General features: G+C 33.5%; 1 protein-coding gene across 1 annotated transcript; it reads right to left on the minus strand.

Annotated features, from left to right (window-relative positions):
- Positions 1-609: 609 nt before the first annotated feature.
- MS3_00002573 (uncharacterized protein) lies at positions 610-22677 on the minus strand. Its single transcript, XM_051210168.1, has 2 exons — positions 21987-22677; positions 610-5989 (listed from the first exon to the last, which is right to left on the minus strand). The coding sequence occupies exons 1-2, from the start codon at positions 22206-22208 to the stop codon at positions 2651-2653; spliced, it is 3561 nt and encodes a 1186-aa protein (XP_051070134.1). The 5' UTR covers positions 22209-22677; the 3' UTR covers positions 610-2650.
- Positions 22678-22985: the final 308 nt, after the last annotated feature.

Consider the following 22985-nt stretch of genomic DNA (forward strand, 5'->3'; position numbering starts at 1 on the left):
ATATGAACCAATCATTCTATCACCTACTACTATAAGACTGCATTCCCTGACGTCGCTCGATTGCCTTATGGATTAAATATTTAGGTCAAAGGCTCCGAATGTGGCCCTCTAAAGAAAACTACCTGCTTCGATTTGAGCACCCGGTCAGTGTCACAACCGACGCACACAAATCAAATGATTTACTTGATACCACCTTGTGTTTAAATAACTAAATAATAATATCATAGTATACTTCAAACTTAATGGATAGTGGCTAGCAGTAAAATCCAGTTTGACTCACGTTTCGTCCTATTCGGGACTACTCGTCAGCTGGATATAACTGCATCTTAGATTTGTTGATGTTCACTCTGATACTCGAACCCAGTACTATTCGCTTCAAACATCATCGCGTTATCCACTTATGTACTGATGAATAGGAATTGGAAGGAGCTGGAAAGGATTGCCTAGGACAGGGTTGGATGGAGAATCTTGGTGAGTGGCTTATACTCCTTCACGAGGACTAACAGACGTAATTAAGTAAGTACTTCAACCTAATGTCAACTCTGTGACAAAATAATAAAGTAGACTCTAAATAATTCAATTGAAAAGTTTATTTATTTTTTTCATTTTGTTTAGAAAAAGAAAAGGCAATTCATAAAATATTACAATGTTGGTTATCATAGATATATGCATATGTATATAAATGTATATAACAAATGATGTAAAGATAAGTAGTATATAAGTAGTATAGAATGAACGTCATCATTATGATTGTCAAACTTCAGCAGTAATAAAACCATACTCATCATAATCATTCATTAAAATCACTAATAATAAACAAACAAACAGAGAAAGCCAATAAAGAAATCAACAACAACAACAATTTAAAAAAAAAAGATTATTATCGATTATATAATTGTAATAATAACCCTGAATATGAAAGGTCCTTTATTATTATTATTATTATTATTATTATTATTATTATTATTATCAGTTCATTCTAATACATAAGTGTATCGTTGAATGAAGGGGGAAAGAGAAGGAGGGGGGAACTGATTGATCGGTCGGTTGATCGATTTCTATGTCCCAAAAAAGAATGCGGAACCGCACACACACACACACACACATTTTTTTTAAAAAGAAAAAAAATAAAATGCTTTCAAAAAATAATTAGATTCGTTAAAAGAAGTTTCATGGAACATACAACTAAGTAACTAAATATTACGTAATAATCATAATAATGAAGTCACCTGAGACAGTGAATGAAAAAGGATCAATTTTGTTCCCCGCCGAAATAGAAAAACAAAACAAAAAGAAAAGAAAAGAAAACAAGATCCTTGATTTCAATGAATTACCTGACTAGTCAACAAATATTTTATTCATATAATGAAAATCATTGTTCATTTGTATAGAAAATAAAGTTTATTAAAAAAAAAAACAAGAATCGAATGAATACTGTACAATTTAATAAAACTGAAACAATCCTGTTGATAGTTACTATGGTTATTAATAATACTACATGGTAGGATTATATCAATAAAAGGCTGAAATAGTAACTAACCAAAGACACAGAGACAGAGAGAGAGAGTGTGTGTGTGTGTGTTTGTGTAAAACTGTCTACTATACGTAGTAAAGCATAAAATAGAAATGAATTGTCCTGAGATATTCAATTGATCAATAGATTTATGTATAGATGTATTCACTAAATCTCAATCTTATCAAAAGTTATAATGCAACAACAACAACAACAAAAGAGACGGTTAAGAAAACTTTAGTATCCAACACTTAAAGTAGCATTTATACTACTACAACTACTATGACTACTAACCATACTACTTATATTGATGATGTAAGTTCCATTTTACTTTTTTTTAAAAAAAACAAAAAACAAAACAAAAAAAGTGACTTTATTATTGAATAAAGAAAGCACAAGGAGAAAATATTGATTGTGTGTGTGTGTGTGTCTGTGTGTTATACTGTACAACCTGAAAAGATCTTTATTTAAAAAAGGAGCATGGCAACAAAATTGAATCATTGAATTATCATGTGTACAAAATAATTTAATGCACATATTATGATTATTATTATTATTATTATTCAATAATCAATAAGATTTATGACTTGTTTGTTTATTGATTTATTGATTTGTTTAAATGCTTTAATTAACAATAAGAATATATGAAGATATTAAATTGATGAAGGGGGGAGGGTGTTGGGGATTGGGGGGTAGGGGTTGGGGTGTGGAGTGGGGAAACACAAAAATTGTATATTACCTGTGTTTTGTTCTTTTAACACCAACAAAATTTTATGTAAAGAAAACGATTTGTTTGGAAAATTTTTTAAAAAAAACAAACAAACCAAAAGTAGAAAAAAACAAACAAAAAAGTAAAATGTTGAAATGGATTGAAAAATACTAAATTGAACGAGTACCAAAAAAAAAACAAAAAAAAACATGGATAAATAAAATGTAACTGAGATAAACCACCTGAGTTATATAATTAGGATATGCCCAGAGAAACAAATAGAGAAGAAGAAGAAGAAGAAGAAGGAGGAGGAGGGAAAGAATAGATTGTATAGACTTGTGGATAGATTTATGTATAAATCAATTCAATGTACAAGTTGTATGAATCAATAGTTCAATAATTTCATGATGATGATTATTCATATTGTTTTAAGCGAATACAGACCATTCTGGTTTAATAATAAATAAACTAGATTTATCTAATGAATCCAAATCTGCCAATGTAGATGAACATACTTGTGGTGAATTATTTAATAATTCATGTAATGAATTCATTCTTAATACCGATGAAGTTGACGACGATGATGAGGAGGATGACGATGACGATGATGATAGAGAGATGGAACATTGTGTTCCTTGTAATGATGATGATGATGATATTGGATGTGAATATGTAAGTGATGATTGTTTACCAATTTTTTGTAATGGTGAAATAATACGTACTGTACGATTTTCATTCTCTAAATGATTATAATGAATCAAATCAATATCAGATCTAATAACATTGTATAATTGTGAATTAGTCGGTTTATTCATAAACGATGATGATGATGATGCTATTGTTGCTACTGTTGTTGCTGACGTTATTGTTGTTGTTGCTATGACATCATTGATTATATGACATGATTCATCAAATTCATCCATTTTCATGAATTCATGTTGATTATGATGATATGAATTTAATTGTACATGATCATAATCATTATGTATTGATTGATCTTGTTCTTCATTTGTTTGAAATGTACCAGGTAGAAAAGTTGTAATATCAATCGAATTCATCATTGCATCAAAACTTGAATCAAAATTATCATTATCATTTGTAATAGAGAAATCAGTATCATTTAAATCATTATCAATAGATATACTGCTATTATGATGAAGATGATGTGGATGATGATGATGATCATGATGATGATTAGGCGGAGGATTTAAAGTAGTGATCGTTGATGAAGATGTAGATGATAAGGTGATGAAATTTTCATTTGTTGATTTCATAATATCAATAGTTAATGGTAGATGTCGATTTGAGGCACCTATACCCTCATCATGCTCATTATGATCATAATTATTATTATTCATAGTGATCATTGTTTTTGTTGTTGTTAATGGCAACGACGATGATGATCCAGTTGATGATAATAATGAACCTGATGATGATGATGTTGATGTTGAAGATGACATTACCACGGATTCACTAAATGGTAAATTTGATGACCAATTATGTAGAATACCTGAAGAATTTGTATTACTTATAAATGTATCATTATTTACAGCATCCATACATTCATCTATACTAATAATATTGGTGATTGTATCTAAATTCTTTGAATGAATTTGTGTCATTCTTCTTTCATCAATAAGAATTTGTTCTCCTTCTTCTACTTCTTCGTGTACCCTTTGTTCTTCTTCTTCTTCTTCTTCTTCTTCTATACACATATCTAATTGATTTTGTCCATTAAATTGATATATATCCATACATGATGATTGTTGATCATATGTATTGAAATGTGTAGAATTTGACATCATTTCAACTTGTTGCATTGGTAGAAATACATCACCAGATAATGGTGATACAATTGAATTCGGTGATGAATTACAACTATATGATGATGACGATAATAATTCTGAACTACTCATTAATGGACTATATAGAATAGGTTCTGGATATGATAGTAATGATGATGATGGTGTTGTTGTTGCTGTTGTTGTCGTTGTTGTTGAAGATGATGAATGATTTGGATGAACATGATGATGATGATGTATCACATTCATTACTTTTAATGGTTGTAAAATTTGTACCGATTTCGATATACCTGGTACCATACGATTACCATTCGTAATATAAAACCGTTTTGATATTGTATTGTTATTATTCAATGGAATACCACGATTCATAGAATCATGATTAGCTTGAATGAATGTTGTACCAGGTGGTAAAGTTAACATTAAACCTTCTGTCAGTGGATTTTGTCCTTCATGATCTAATTGAATATAAACTGGTGTTAGAATATCAGTTGTTACCATTCTATCATTATTATCATTGTTCTCTTGAAGTATAAGAGTATCATTCATGAATTCATCAGTTAATTGATCATCTTTTTGTTCAACATGTAAATCATTTAATTTTCTTGGAAGTATAATAACATTTTCAGAGTTGGATTTAAATTGAAAACCATTCATTTGAATATAACCATTTCCAATAGTTGATATATTACTATTATTAGTAGTAGTAATATTAGTAGTATTATTAGTAGTAATACCATTATTTGCAGAAAGAAAACGTTGACGTGTTGGTTGATTACCAACAGGTGGTAATTGTTGTGATTGTGGTCTAATTGGTATAAAATGAATTTTACGTCGTATTGGTGAATGTTTCGTTTGTTTTATATTCATATTGGATAATGATGATGATGTTGATGATGATGATGATGATGAAAGTGATGAAAAAGTTGATGAATATGATTTTGCTGGTGAAATTAATTCACCTACAGCTGGAGATGATGCTGCTGATGATGATGATGAACTATTAATTCCAGATGCATAGGCTGAATCACATATACCAAGTGAAAATTGTTCATTCATTAATCCATTTGTTTGATGATGATGATGTGCATGATGATGATGATGATTTGATGACAAAGTTATAAGAGGTGGTAACACTGATGATAAACTATGTATAGTTGGTTTGAATGATAAGGTTTGACTACTGTTAGTAGTAGTATTATTATTGTTATTCATAGGTATACTACTATTATTAGTAGTATTGATAATATTCACACTTAATGGTTTCGGTTCTAATTTAGCATAAATTGTATTACATACTAATTTGGATGGACTTGTCATAAAATTATTCATCAATTCATTATTATCATTGGTAGTTTGACCCTTAACAACAGAACTATTCATAGATGATATAGCGGGTATGGAATAATTACGATTAGACAAAGTTGGTAGTTTATTTGTTACAGTTGAAGAAAAGGAAGAAGAAGAAGAAGACGCCGATGAAGACGAAGAAGAAGAAGAATAAACAACATTGTAGTCTGTACTAGTTTTAAGTAAATTGGTTGATAATAATTTGCTTGATGTTATCAATTGATCCTCTCGTATACTATTCATTGATATAGATGATTGAGTAAGAGTGTGTGTGGTGTTGTGGAACTGATTTGGATTAACCATACGCATTTGATCACTATTACTCCTTGATGTATTCGCAGTGGTTGTGGTGGCGGTTGTTGTTGTTGTTGTTGTTGAGGACGATGAGGAGGAGGAGGATGACGATGATGTGATTTGTCGTTTTTTAGGTTGATATTTATAATTGGGAAATTCAATTTGATGAATTTTCACTAATCTATTCGCTTCATCATCGTATTGATTACGGCAACTTCTTGGAACAGTACGCCATAAATCTCCTAATTGTTGACTTATAACAGAATTTGATGCATCACTGAAAACACGTAGAACATTACGACGAATATGTTGCGCAAATAGCTATTTAGAAAAAAAGACAATTACAAATCAGAATAAGAAATCATAGATGAGCCATGACAAAGAACGAAAGAAGATTTGATAAGAAAAGATTATTATAACAGACATTTAGTCGGTTAATCTCAACAATTTTACCCCCCCCCCGGGCTGCTCAAATAGATACATTCTGCAGGAATACGTTTGATTGATAACTTTATACTAGTTAGTAGTATTGCGTAAGCTTGATGGAACTAATGTCTTTTTATAGATTTCAAACCGTGTTATCCATTATGAAAAACGTTCTTTTTATAGAATCACACATATATTAGATCAGATTAATCAACACATAAAGATTGAAAGAATCTAAACCCTGTGGTTGAAAGTCTTAAATAGGAAACTCTTCTTGACAGGAATTGCGTTATACTTGAAGCTTTTCAACAAAACATAACCGAAAGCTTAAGGAAAGTGATACTCCCTGTGGAATACGAACTCGCGTCAGCCGGTATCACATTGTAACATATTACTGCTAGGGTATTCAGATAGCGATTGACTACTTGTGAGAGTGAGTTATATAGGGATTGTTAATAATGACTGTCTAGTCCTATCAGTTCTGATCAAATTCCATCGATCAGCCAATATTAGTAGTATGATCTCGTGTTGATCTTGTACAGTCGACTGGACCGACTCATGTTTATACAAGACTCTATATGTTGATTATGTTGATTAAACCATAGTTATTCTATATTCAGAATTGACTCAAGTTGGAAAATCTAAGGGTTTATTAAATCCCAACTCTAATGGTTTAATCTATTCCATAGAGAAATATTAACTCAGTCTTATGTGTATTTGATCGTGAGTACAATGTCAATTAAATTCTTTAAGTAAAGTTGAGTCACACTCTCAACTATTAAATTACTATAGTATCCACGAAAACCCATTTCTGATAGTTATCAGAATATGCTCACTACTGACTAGCTTCAAGAGATATTTCTTAAAGTTTCGACGTGAACTAGTGACCGATGGGATTCAGCCATGTCCGTTGTGACATAGTAACCCACTGAAGACAATGGTGGATAGTGGCTCAATTGAAGGATTAGCTGAAGTTAGACATTAACACCGTTGGATGCCGACCGGCTCAATGGTTTAGTGTTCGCACGTGAGACTGAATTTGGTGGGTTCGTGTCCCTTTGGTGTAGGATCATATATACGCGCTGTTAAGGAGTCCCGTACTAGTACGAAACGACCGTCCAGTGCTTCCAGATTTTCCATGGTGGTCTAGCTTCAAGTGACTTATGATTTCAACTATTAAAATTGCCATAATATCCTCAAAACCCTTTTTGATATTAAAACAGAATAGTTTTATCATTGTATTTTAGTTATCAGTCAGTCTCTTATTATTGGCATATGTGTATTCTATTACGAATTGCCACGATATTGCCTTCAGTCACAAGCATTATAAACAATGATGAATGGTGGTTATTAGTAGAATCTAGAATGCAGGTTTCGTTCTATTTGAACTCGTCAATTGGATGTGTCTGTATCCCAGAGTTGATCTTCACTTTGGGACTCGAACCCAATACCGTTCGCATCAAACTCCTTCACGTCATCCACTGAGCTACTAAGTTCAGTTAGCCACCAGTTTGTACATTGTGGTGATGGTTTTACTCATCTTTTATTGTTTATTTGAATCTTCCCATTGATGTTTAGAACTGAAATTGATCAGTCTCTTATTGACATACATATATCCCGAAGTAAATCTCAACTCCTAGATGCAGACTAGTCTTAAATAGGACGAAACGTGTATCTTGGATTCCACTGAATATGTAATCATTAAATAAATCTCCCTCTTAATAACAGAATCTTAATAATACTGTATCTTTAATTATTAGATTATTCTTGTTATAAATGAATGAATGAGACATAACAATCAAAATAAAACCGTAGACGTGATATAATACTATTCTAATTAACCCAAATCAAAATGTGGCATCAATGCTTGAAGTCACTAACTTCTAGTCTGAGCCATGTTGGTAGATGCAGATTACTTGGTTGGGGTTTATGTGACTATCGTAACCAATGGTTGGAGACTCTAAATGACATGACTCAGAATCGATCACAATGATGTCGGTGTATACACTTTTTATCTTCCCTTAAAATATGAGATTAAAATCGCTTCATATCTTTCTTTCTACGAACTAATTCTTTCTTCCTGTAGTATATCCTTATATGCAATCTTTCTTTTATATATTACCACCTCTGAATTAACTACTTTTATGAATTCGGTGTTCATCTTGTGTTAATGAGGTATGGCAACTTGGACCGATGCATATATGTGCCTGGTCCTACGTTGTAGCTGATTGACAGATATATACTTATGAGACGGTGGATGGATGATTTTGATGGAGTTTTGTTCTCTGAGCTAGATTGATTTTATCGTGTAGCTTTCATTGTTCTTCTGAACAACATCATCAGCATAAACTCCCAGAAGAACCATGAAAGCTCTACGAACAAATCATCTAGCTCAGAGAACAAAACTACATTGAAATACAAATATATGCTTCATGCAAATGAATACATTCTGTTGGTTAAATATACTGACAAAATGTGAACTTTTCTGTTTCTCTTAAGCATTAATGAAAGCAAATTTAAGATACATTTTTTCAGCTCAACTTTAGTTAAATGAAAAATTTTACTTTAAGACACATCTGAGTCAAACCCTTAACTAGTGATAAAAAGTACAGTAGTTGAATATGTCAGCTACGTTACTTATCTTGAAAGTCTCATCAGGTACGATGAGCGTCAGGTAAAATCTCGTCACTGATTCATAAAATTTGTTTTACTTTTGTATCAACTTCAGTCCCTTGCGGTGTAGACAATGTAACCATCTACCAACCAAAAAAAAAACAAACGAATATGCTGCTTAACAACTCACTTTCCTACACTATGGTTATGAAAGGTGGCCTTTGAAAATAGATGATATTCATCGGTTCGGACCACCGAACAATCAATATTGAGTTATAGATACAGGGTACTTCATAAGAACAAAAAATCGATTGATGAACTAGTGATTCTTCATACCCTTGAGGTGGTTTTGGACATGTGTGAAGTACATTCAACCGCCCTCCTATCTAGAGATACAATGTTGGCTGGTGTCAAAGTAGACTGGAAGAAAGCTAAGAGCGTATAAACTAAAAAGCATCATTAGTTCATGGAGTCATTAACTATGGATCTGAGTTACACTGATGTCTTCAGACTACTTGGTTGTGCTCCACTCGGTAAACGTGACCAGTGGTTGAAGACAATGTGTATTATTATTATATCTCAAAATTGCTTGTGGTGATACAAATGCATTACGACTCTATTTCAGATCCTGAGTTTCAAAATTATGTTGTGCTTTTTACTCTGTGCACTATTCTTTATTTAATCATTTACTCGACATTATTACTGTTAGTTCTACTTTGTTCTTTGTTTTACTAATTTTATCTAATTTTGCTATCGTAATGCAGCAACTAGAGACATCCTAACAGATGTCGCTCCACTAACAATCGAAGAAATCAACATGGCCGTCAGACACATGGAGAGTGAGAAAGCAGCAGGACCAAACAACATACAAGCTGAAACACTGAAGGCGGATATAGAAGTAACTGCAAAGATGCGCCATGTTCTATTCAGGAAGATTTGGGACGGAAAGAAGGACACGTCATCAAGATACCAAAGAAAGGTGATTTCAATAAGTGTGGAAACTATAGAGACATCACGAAAGGTTTTCTACAGTATTGTTGAACCAGATTAAGTATTGGTAAGATGTCCAACTTCGAGATCAAGAGACTGGATTCCGTAAAGACCGGTCGTGCACAGACCAAATCGTGACGTCGAGGATTATTATTGAGTAATCAGTCGAATGGAATGCGTCACTATACATCAACTTCGCTGACTATGATAGTGGATAAAAGACCATTATGGAAGCTTATGGTGTACCTGAGATGATCATCAACAGCATATGGTATTCTTACGATGCATAACAGTGCAAAGTAATGCATGGAGAACAGCTCACAGATGCATTCCAAGTAAAGACCGGTGTAAAACAAATCCGCTTACTTTCACCATTTCTCTTTGTTCTGGTGATCATCTGGATTGTGAAGATCACCACATCCGAGGGAAAGCACGGAATACAATGGAGAGCTTGGATGCAACTAGACGATTTGAACCTCGAAGTTGGTGGGTTCGATTCCCTTTGATGTGGAATCGTGGGTGAGCACTGTTAAGGAGTCCCACAGTAGGACGAAACGGCCATCCAGTGCTTCCAGGTTTCCCATGGTAGTCTAGCTTCAATTGACTCATGATTTCAACTATTGAAATTTCTAAAATCTCCACAAAACCCATTCTGATAATAATCATCTGCTCACTAGTGACTGACTTCAAGAGATACTCCTGAAGTTCTAGTGAGAAGCCGTTACCAGTGGAGTTCAACCAGGTCTGTTTTGAGATATCAACTCACTGGAGACAATGGTGTACGGTGGCGCAACTTCGTGGATTGGTTGAAGTTAGACATTAACACCGTTGGATGCCGGGCAGCCATCTCAGTGGTCTAGTTGGTTAAGCGCCTGGTGCGAAACCGATAGTTCCTGAGTTCGAATCTCGCGGTTGGCGGGATTGTGGATGTGCACTTCTGAGGAGTCCCATACTAGGATGAAACGACCGTCCAGTGCTTCCAGGTTTTCTATAGTGGTCTAGCTTCAATCGACTCATGATTTTAAATCTTCACAAAACCCCTCCTGATATTAAATAAGCTTTATTCCAATCAATTGTATCACCCTTTCATCTATCTGTTTACTTATTGTAAATGGATGATCATTTAACGCCTCAATTATTAATAATCATTCGTTGAAACCAAAGTTTATTGATTTCATTTTACAATATATACAGTACATAATGCATTCAGTCAACAACAAAAAAAAAATTGATCATTTCAAGTCAATAGGAAATCCCTTTTACAATATACACAACCAATATGATATGTATGTGTAAGGAAGGTTATGAATGTAAAATAGGTCAACCATAAACAACAACAACAGAATCTACTCGACTAAACAAGGTGAATGCAACATTATTTAGTCATTTCTCCCAACAACAACAACAACAATGGAAATCAATTTTCTCATGATCTATATATCAGTTGTATAGATTAGACTGTAATAGATAAGATGACGATGATGATGCTGATGATGATGATGATGATGATGATGATAACCATTATAGATCAATATATTAGAGTAAACAAATCTCTATCAACTTTGTCATACTCTCTTACTCTCTAGCTCTCTCTCTCTCTCTCGCTCTCCCTCTTGTTCTATTTAAGCGTAGTTATGAATTTTGTAGAAACTTAAAGTAAACTACAATTGTAGTTGACAATAATATCTTCTGTTTATTATTAGTTAAACATGAAAAACTATTGGATGTTTACACAGTCTCTTTCTCTCTATCTCTATCTCCCTATATACATCTTTACATATATGTATGTATATTCATTAACTGACTAAACTCATCATGCCTAATTCATTCCATAAATAAGTGACCTATTGACCCAAACCTAATAAGGCATAGTTAAAATGTTTAATGTACCACATAGATAACAAGAGGCTAAGAATGATGGAGAGAAATAGAGAGAGAGTTCAATACTGAATGCATTACACTATAATAGACAATATAAGGAAAATAAAAAGGATTCTTATGTCTGTTATAGACAATCACTCTCTATTACTCTCAACAACAAAAAAATAGCCACAAATCATTAATAGATAATCGATTGAAAATCAATAAAAGAAAGAAAAGAAATCTATAATTAGGACAGTTAAATGAAAGAGAATGGATTAACTCTATTATTCTACTGATGAATCTACCATGTTGCAATTGAAGAACTAACATTCATTATACTGTTATTGTAAAATTCACTTGATAAACATTAATGATGGAATGCAAATGCATTCACCAGCTGACGAGTCTCAAATAGGACGAAATGTGCGCTAAACTGGATTCCACTGCTAGCTGCTATCCATACTGTGATTCTATTTATGATATTCTAAAGTGAATTGAATTGACTCTTTGAACTATTGAATTTGACATGACACATTACTAGTATACTTATTGTATGATGATAAAAATTCCACATACAAAAAAAGAAATTAAAAGACTGGTAGGTTTTGGGTTCGAATCTCGCGGGACGGGATTGTGGATGTGCACTGCTGACGAGTCACAATACTAGGATGAAACCATCATCAATTGCTTCCAAGCTTTCCATGGTGATCTAGCTTCAATTGACTCATGAATTCAATGATTGAATTATTTATTTATTACAAAGAAGCATCAAATAGATATGCTCCACATAAATCATTTGATTTGTGTGAGGGCGTCGAAAATTGGCTTTTCGTTCTCTCAACTTTGTAAACCACACTCCCACCACAAGAAGACAATGAGTAGGACTTCCCTGACTGTGGCCGTAAACGAGTGGTCATGTGAGAGTATTTCGAAAGGGAGAGCTGACTCTCCCCATCCTCGGCCGTACCATGATATTTAGGGGCTTTGATTGGTTAATGGGTTCGAAGTAAAAGACTTATATCAATAAAATATTTAAGAAGGATAACAATAGGTACATTAAATATTATGTGTATACCAATAACAATACTTATAACAATAGTTCACAAAGATGTTGACTATAGATCGCAATGGTGGAAGATGTAGACTGTTGCTTATGACTGATGTCGATAAGTTTGTTGCTTCCGGTTAAGATTCTTCGGGGAAATCGTCTTAAAATCTAACTAAAATTACTTCTGAAATCTTACTGGTATGAAATACCTTGATATTGAACATACACGATCCCTCAACCAGGAATCGAGCCCAAGAGCTTTGATCTCATTTGTGAATACTTAACCTCTAGACCAATGACTCAATACCCAATGATGTCAATGTCTAACTACATTCAATCCACGACATTCTGCATCCATCTCCTATTGTCTTCGGTGATTAACTGCCTCAAGCCTTATAATATGCTAACGAGCAAAGAACAAACATTCAGGCAGACAGTGACAGGGCATTAACAACATATTAATTGATACCGTGAATGGATTGATGTTAGATCACCATTGAAAACCTGGAAGCACTAGATGGTCGTTTCGTCATGTCTATGCCATAGAAGATCAATTTAAGTAGTATCATCATAAAGTTCTAGTTGATCAACCTTGGTAATGTGTATAGATGACTTCATGAATTGATGTCATGACTTAATCAATTCATTTGATATAGTTATCAGTTAAATATGGAAATTCCTGATTACGAACAAAATTTCAATGTCGTTAATGTAACTCTTCACTTATTTAAAACTCTTACACTCTCCATAAAGAAAATATTATTTTGATAACAATTGTTGAAAACTTGGAAACATGTCAGCCGTTTCGTGGAACTCCTCAATAATGCACATCCATAATCTCACACCAAAGAGACTCAAACGCACCACCTTTAGTCTTATATGAGAACGCTTAATCTTAAAATCATTGAGTCGATATTCAATGGTATTAATGATTTTGATTGAAATCATGAACCGATTGATGTTAGACCATCATTGAAAACTTGGAACCACTGGACGGCCGTTTCGTCCTATTGTGGGACTCCGCAGTAGCAGTGCGCATCCACGATCTCGCTCACGGGATTCGAATACAGGGCCTTCAGTCTCGCGCGTGAACGCTTTTCAATAATGGTCTAACATCAATCAGTTCATGATTTCAATCAAAAGCTTAACAATCTCCACAACCACTAAACAGGTGTTATTGATGTCTAACTTCAATTAATCCACGATATTGCATGACTGTTCATCATTGTCTTCAGTCAATAACTGTCTCATAACAGGCACAGTTGAACTACATTGGTCACTAGTTCTCACTGGAACTCTAAGAAATCTATCTTTAAGTCAGTCACTAGTGAGTATGCCAGTCAGTCAGCTACAACGTACGACCAGGCACATATATGCATCGGTCCAAATTGCCACATCTCACTCATTAACACAACAAGATGAACAACGGATTCATAAAAGTGGTTAATTCAGTGGTGGTGGTGGTGGTGGTGGTGGTGGTGGTAATATATAAAAGAAAGATTGTGTATAAGGATATAATACAGGAAGAAAGAATTAGTTCGTAGAAAGAAAGATATGAAGTGGTTTTAATCTCATAGTTTAAGGGAAGACAGAGAGTGTATACACCGACGCCATTATGATCGATTCTGAGCCATGTCACACAAAGTCTCCAACCATTGGTTACGATAATCACACAGACCCCAACCAAGTAGTCTGCATTTCCCAACATAGTTCAGACTAGAAATTAGTGATTTCAAGCATTGATTCCACGTTTTGATTTGGCCGCTCCTAACTAGTGAGTATATAATAATTATCAGTATAGAGTTGTTGAGATTGTTACATCTCAATTGTATATTATGAATAAATCAATGTTAGACTATCATTGAAAACTTGTATGTATCCAAGATACTTTACACTATGTATATATTCACTCCTTTAAGATCAATGATAGACATGAAAATCAATCAAATGGATTAGAATATTTGTTTATCCATATATACCGTAATACAGTAATAGAATGGTAAGAATTGAACAACCTATGACCTTTTGAGGTTTATTCAATGGTAAACTTTACATTGTAGACATTGATTGAATAAACTATATTTGTGTTGCATACTTATCAAAATCCTAGACATAAATTAAGAAGAAAACAAAATGAAATAAAGAAAACTCCATTAGATGGATATACAACTATACAGTTTATTACCATTATTATTATTATGGTGATGATGATGATAATGATTATAACCATTAGAGATTAATCAAGTTTTATGATCTTATTATGATCAAATTGATTAAATATGTCTAACTATTACTAATTAGTAATATAAAGGAATGATTCGTTAGATAGTCGGTTAGTTGGTTGGTTAGTCAATCCATGGGTTGAATAGTTACTTAGTTAAACAAATCTAACTGGCTGACTCACTGAATAACTGTGTTGGCATACATGAACTGACCCTAATATCATCATCATCAGTAATTAATAAAGTATGTATAGATCAAAGAATGTCAGACAAAAAAAAATGGAAGGGGAATATAGTACAAAGTAATTGGTAACATTATGGTTATCATCCTCAGTATGATGATAGAATCATTGATATTACGAAATTTACACACATATTTATGATCAGAATGGGTTTTGTGGAGAAATTTCACAGGTTGAAATCATGAGTCAATTGAAGTTAGACAACCATAGAAAACCTAGAAGCACTGGACGGCCATTTCGTCCTAGTATGAAACTCCTCAGCAGTACACATCCACGATCCCGCACCCCGTGAGGTTCGAACCCAAGACCTATCAGTTTCGTGCTAGGCGCTTAGCCAACTAGCCCACTGAGATGGTTGGCCGGCATCCGACGGTGTTAATGTTTAACTTCAACCAATCCACGAAGTTGCGCCACCGTACATTATTGTCTTCAGTGAGCTGATATCTCACAACAGACAGATTGGTTGAAGTTAGACATTAACACCGTCAGATGCCGGTCGGCTCAGTGGTCTAGTGGTTAAGTGCTCGCGTGCGAAACCAGTAGGCCCTGGTTTCGAATCCCAGGGGGTGAGGGATCGTGGATGCGCACTGCTGAGGAATCCCAAACTAGGACGAGACGACCGTTCAGCGCTTCCAGGCTTTCCATGGTGTTCTAGCTTCAATTGACTCATGATTTTAACCTGTGACATATTTATGAGTAATAATATCAATTATAACCAACTGAGAGACTGATGTATAAATATAGATAGACTTAAGTTACTACAATAATAATACAATCTATATTTTTATTATAGTGTGTGTGTGCCCAACGGAAGAAGAAATCAGGGAGAAACAGTGGAAGTGAATAGAACACACATTGAGCAAAGTATCTAATTGAATCACAAGACAAGTTCTCACATGGAATTGTCAAGGCCAAAGGAGAAAAGGAAGACCAAAGAACATATTACACCGAGAAATGGAGACAGGTATGAGAAAAATGAACAAAAATTGGACAAAACTGGAAACAAAGGCCCAGGACAGAATGGGATGGGGGGGGGGTAACAGACGTAAATAAGTGTGTATGTGTGAGAGAGAGAGAGGATTAGTAGTACTTAACCAGATATTCGAATTGACGTAGATGGAAATGGAGGAGGGGAGCAAGAGGTGTAGAGTTTGAACATACGATATTCTGCATGAAATCCATTTTACAGTAACAGATATCTGAAGGAAAGCTTTTCTACTGATCCACTCATATTTATTTACAATAATGATAGATAATCGGTACAAGTTGCCACACCTCATAAACACAACAAGATGGACAACGGATTCATAAAAGTGGTTAATTCAGTGGTGGTGGTGGTGGTGGTGGTGGTGGTAATATATAAAAGAAAGATTGTGTATAAGGATATAATACAGGAAGAAAGAATTAGTTCGTAGAAAGAAAGATATGAAGTGGTTTTAATCTCATAGTTTAAGGGAAGACAGAGAGTGTATACACCGACGCCATTGTGATCGATTCTGAGCCATGTCACACAAAGTCTCCAACCATTGGTTACGATAATCACACAGACCCCAACCGAGTAGTCTGCATCTACCAACATGGCTCAGACTAGAAGTTAATGACTTCAAGCACTGATGCCACGGTTTAGTTTGGAAAAACAAAGAATACATTAAATAAGAACTTTCGCGAATAGTTTCATAATATTTGGGCACCGAGTTTATTTAAGACATAAAAGAGGAAGATTTGTTGTATTTATGAAAATCTCAGCGAAAGGATTTCAAGTAGATCCAACGTTTCGCCTGGCACAATCTAGTAATTTTTTTGTTTGATTATATTTTCCTTGAATAAGCTTTGACCAGATTGCCAGATGAAACGTTGGATCTACTTCAAATTCTTTCGCTGAGATTTTCACGAATACAACAATCTTCTTCTTTAAACAATACATGACGTTGGGAAATAGAAGTAGATATGAAAAAGGATAAATAACAACTAGCAAGAGCTGGGAAAGATTATCCTAAATTAGAAGAAATCTAGAGGCGGCCAGACCAAAACATGGCACATGTCCATGAAGTCACTGACAAATGGACTGAGTCATATTGGTAGGTGTAGACTACCTGGTTGGGGACCGCGAGATAATAGCAACCGATAGTTAGAGACCCTGAATCACATAGCTCAAAATCGTTTGCAATGGTGCAGGTACATCCATTCCTTGTGTTTTTCCAAATTCTAATCTTCTGATTCCTCCTTGTCTCTTTTTTTCTCTTCCCAAATTCATTTCACTGGATTATACTCTTTAAATAACATCTTCAAACCCTAAACTTCCCGATTACTGTTTATACTCTTACTATCTCTACCACTATGGGATTTGAATCGACCACTACATCTCTATGCTAATGTGGTATGGCAATTCGAACTGATGTACGTACGTACGAAGTTCTACATTGTTACTGACTGACTGACTGGATTGGATGGAGAATGTTGGTGAGCGGCCTATGCACCTTCATGAGGAGTAACAGGTGTATATCAATCAATCGATCAACCAATTTATTTATTTATATCCATCCATATATATATATTATCAATGTTTATGTTTACGTGAGTAGATGAGTAAATAAATAATTAGCTGATTGATTGATTGATTGATTGATTGATTAAATTCAATAATATCGATTATAAACTAAAATTCACTTAAGTATAATTCTAATTATTGAGATTGAAAAACAAAATTTAAAAAAAAAACAACAACAACAACAACATCAGAATCTACTTGATGAATGATGTAAGCGAAGAAGAAAAAAAAATTTTTTTAATTTTTTAAATCAATAGGGTGAAAATGAAAAATTAGTTGCTATGTTGTTATTTTTTTAAAAAAAAGGGAATAAGGGAATAACATTAATGACTGAAGATGACTGACGACTACGATAATAAAAATAATGACAAAAAAACGGGGGGGGGTGTTGTTTTTGTTTTATGTGTGACTTTTCTATTTTAAAAAGAAAAAACGAAAAGAAAAATAGAAGGAGGGAATAAGATCTTCTCACCATTATCAATGGGAATATTGATTTTAATGTATCCAGATCAATAAATTATTGTATAAATAGAAAAAAAACAACTTGTGAATGAACAAATCGATTCAATTAAGAAAAATATTCCTATCAGAAGGGGTTTTTGTGGATATTATAATAATTTCAATGGTTGAGATCATGAGTCAATTTCAAACTAGATCACCATGAAAAACCTAGAAGCATTGGAGGGCTGTTACATCCTATTGTGGGACTCCTCAGTGGTAGTGTGCATTCACGATACTGCCCCCCCCCGCGAGATTCGAACCCAGGGTCTATCGGTCTCGGGCATGTGAACGCTTAACCTCTAGACTACTGAGTTAGCCGAAATCCAATGGTGTTAATGTCTAACTTCAACTAATCCATGAAATTGAGTGACACATCCATGGTGGTCTAGCTTCAATTGACTCATGATCTCAACCATTGAAATCTTAAAAAAATATTCCTAGAAATTCTCATTTTCGTTTTGGATAAAAACTATCAAATGGTTTTAGTATAATGGATTGGTGTTTAAGATGTTCACTATGATCAACTCTAAGTTAATTTCTTTTTTCAAATTACCTTTAAGAGAACCCTTCAATGGTATAGGTAATCAGGAAGTGATAATTGCCTTCATACCTTTAACACCATTCAAGATCGCTGTCTCTATAGTCATATTCAACTTTCAAACAAAAAGTCCCACGTTCGAATAGTTTTCTATTTACTTCAAGTTTAGACAACTGGATAGTAACATACTAGTGTATGATTTGTAGCCAAATACATAATTCTATATATGATAACTGAATTCCTTATATATCGGTTTATCTGAAGTTTAGTTATCATTCATTATTTATTATGATTATTAATGATCAATGGCTAAGATCATGAGTCAGTTGAAGCTAGAACACCATGGAAAACCTGGAAGCACTGGATGGCCGTTTCGTCCTATTGTGGGACTCCTCAGCAGTGCGTACAGTGCTTCCAGGTTTTCCATGGTGTTCTAGCTTCAACTGACTCATGATCTTAACCATTGAAATTACTACAATCTCCACAAAAACCCATCTGATAATAATGATCAGTCTATCAAAATCTTGATTTATTTTCTATGGTAAAAATGTGGAATATGATCATTTAAATCAATTCAATTATTTGTTATTATACCGTAGAAAGGTGATTTTTTCCCAAATTCAAGTTTCATCTTTAAGTAAATGTCTACAACAACGAAAATTTGATGGTTTTCCATATCCGTTTTTGATGTTCACTCCGAGTTCGAGTCCCAGAGTGATACAATCTCAAAGAGGCCGAAAACCGTGTCCTAGATTTCATTGCTAGCCACTATCCATATATTTGCTTATAATGCTTGTGAATTAAAACAATATCGTGGCATACGCACAGTATGAACATCAGTGGGAAGATTCAAATAAACAATACCAAGTGAATTTAAGATAAGTAATGATGGCGACTATGTTGCCATGGTTGATAAATCATATGCTATCAGGCAGTCAGTCAATCAATCATAAGTAACGTAAGATCTAATACACAACTGGGACAGTCCAAGTCGTTGAGTTACATCTGCATTATGACATAAAATGATGAAGTTGAAAATATAGACAGTAATAGTTGTCGTTGAAGTATCAGTGATTATAAGAAAGATTAGATATAGAGATTACGACTAGAGAAGAAAGATTTAACTTTTTGAATTTCAGGCTCATTGCAATGAATTTTAAGTCAAGTTACTCAGCATCTTCAACTACTAAATGCGGTTCTAGCGCATGACCCAATCAGATTGTTTTCACTTACGAATATATGTCGAACTATTGGTTAATGACCATATAAACGGATACCATATGTTTAGTTTTGATCTCATTAGCTTTCTTCTAAGTTACTCCAGTTTCAGTCTACACTGCAAATCGAAATAGACGATGATTGAGTATATGTGACATGAATTTATCATATTTGGTCAACACTCTTGAGCTAACTTTATTATTGCTCATTCTATAGTCCCAACATTATTCATCAATATGATCAGTAGCAAAGATTATAAAACTGTCAACAATTCCTCCTTAATTCTTATTCACTATATTGAATCGCTTGAAGTGTTTTCTTCAAATGAATCAGTGAAATCTTTATGTTAGTCAGTCATAATCAACATAGAATTCTCATATATAAATCTAGACAACATGAAATTAACAAGTCAAAATGATAATTTCTCTAACTAGGTCGAAAGTGTTCATCCTGTTGAAGATATTCAATGATTGAACTGAAAAGTTGTCTAGAACTCTTTGTTATTCTATTTTTGGTGCCCTAAAATGAGATGTCAGTCAGTCAGTCAGTAACAACGTAGAACTTCGTATGTACATACATCAGTTCGAGTTGCCATACCACATTAGCACAGAAATGCAGTGGTCGATTCAAATCCCATAGTGGTAGATATGGTAAAAGTATAAGCAGTAATCGGAAAGATTAGGGTTCAAAGATGTTATTCAAGGAGTATAATCGAGTGAAATATATTTGGGAAGAGAGAAAAAAAGAGACAAGGAGGAATCAGGAGATTAGAATTTGTAAGAACAAAAAGAGTGGATGTGAGCCATGTGATTCAGGGTCTCTAACCATCGGTTGCTATTATTTCGCGGTTCCCAACCAGATAGTCTACACCTACCAATATGACTCAGTCCATTTGTCAGTGACTTCATGGACTTGTGCCATGTTTCTATAATGAGATGAATCTTTGATGAATATAATCTATTTATCATATTCTTTCATGTTAGTTACAAAATGTCTTGACTATTATTCTATCATATTAGATGTGATTCAATTAATCATTGAAATACCTTGTTAACATAATAATGATAATAACAAACTATACAATGACACTTATGATGATGATGATGATGACGACGACGATTATATTCATAGTAAGTATTACCTCATTGACATGTGAATTTCATTAACTAACCAAACAAAAAAAGAGTTGAATAGCTTTCATTGAGAACAGTTATGCAAATGAGTTGAGGTTAGACATTCACAAGGGATTTCTAAGATCCTGAGTTCGATTTCTTGTACAGGCATTATAGATAGACGTTATTCAGAAGTCTCATCATACGATGAAACAGTTATCCAATACTGTTTGGTTTCTAATATTGGTTTAACTAAGATAAGTTCATAATATGATTTTGATAAAAAAAATCTCTATAGACTATCTGTATTCACATTGTTAAATAAGAAGTGTTAAAGGTATGATTACCACTTTGCCTGATATTTGAAGTCATCTGATTCTGAAATAGAACAAATGATTCAATTTTGTGATCCCTATTTACAACTTTAATCTTGAGATGGTGGTGAAGATTTATATCTCATGTGAATGATTTTGATGGAGTTTTGTCCTCTGAGCTGACACGACCAAACCATCTCAAAATCATAATATGAGCGTAATACTCTTCTCGTTGTTCGAAAATAGGAGAATTTCGCCAAAAGGCAAGTTTCCACTCGAGAACAACTATATATTTTCTCTATGAATGTCTTCGCTAGCATGTTCTATCAACAAGTGTAAGATATAGACCACCAGTCAACTGCCCATTAGGATGGAAAATAGTTGAGCAAAGTGAGAGAAAAAAAAGGGGACACCTAATGATAACGGATGTACACTACAGAATCCACAAATACCAACACATCATAGAAGACCAAAAGATGAAGCTACAAAGGACACACACGTCAGAACACAACCAAATCATCGAGCTCAGAGAACAAAACTCCATCAACAACTTTAATCTGATCGTCTTATCAAGATAATTAACTTGTCTACTATATTTATTCTCATAGAAAATATCAATCCTTTAACTTAGATAAGTAATATTAAATTATATAAATACATATACATTATTCATAATAACTTACCATAAAACTATTCAATGGTCTTGGTATACTATCTTTTCTACGTTTCTTTTTAGATTCAGCTATTGTTGTATATGGACGTAATGCATTAGAACCAGTTAAACGTGATGCTCTATCACTAGGCCATTCAGTTGGTATTGCATGTTCATCAGTTAAATGTTGCATCCATATTTGTAAACCTCCAAGTTTTGCTGTAGAACATTGATCACAATCTTTCATCCACATAATTGTTTTCTTATTTTTGTTACTATGTTCAATATATTATGTATAGATAGATAGATAGATGGATATGATATATGTGTAATTGTTTATTCACTGAAAGCACAGTGGTAAATGATAAAGTGAATACAATATTTCTTGGAATGAATTGAAGATGATGAAGTAATGATATTATATATTCGATATGGAAGTAACTACATCTATATACATTTGTATATATAAATGTATATGAATATATATGTGTTCAGTTCTGTTCCTTTTTGTTTCTAGTTTTTCTTCGTCTTCTTTCGTTATTTCTTGATTGAATAACAAAAATCACTTAAGACTAGACGTTACACATTTAAAAAAATGAGGAAATCATCGTATGATTTGACAATTTATAGTTGACAGATTGGGAAGTCTAGAGGTAGAACATAGATAAACCAATGATATATTTTGTGCCCTAGAGCTGTATGTTTATATATATATATGTATATAATGATATACATACATATGTATTTATATGTATATGTATGTATGTATGTGTGTGTATGTGTGTGTGTGTCTATTTACAAATCACCTTGACACACACAACTCCTATGTGACTATTAACTGTTAATAATAGTAATATTATTAGACAGGGGTTAAATAAGTAGTTTATCTTCTATAACTTAATAGATACGTCTAGGAAAATGATGATGATGATGATGATGATGATGAGTTCAGCTGAGACTAATTTTTCTTTTGTGTATTGTTTTTATGCATATAGACACACGTGGCTTACAATATGCTACCTGTATATAT

This window comes from Schistosoma haematobium, chromosome ZW (genome assembly GCF_000699445.3).
Source record: "Schistosoma haematobium chromosome ZW, whole genome shotgun sequence".
In the NCBI taxonomy this organism is placed as follows: domain Eukaryota; kingdom Metazoa; phylum Platyhelminthes; class Trematoda; order Strigeidida; family Schistosomatidae; genus Schistosoma; species Schistosoma haematobium.

Coding starts and splice junctions, on each gene's coding strand:
- MS3_00002573 (XM_051210168.1), bottom strand. CDS start 22,208: ATGTGGATGAAAGATTGTGATCAATGTTCTACAGCAAAACTTGGAGGT. Junction 5,990..21,986: donor GACCATTGAATAGTTTTATG/GTAAGTTATTAT, acceptor TTTTCTAAATAG/CTATTTGCGCAACATATTCG.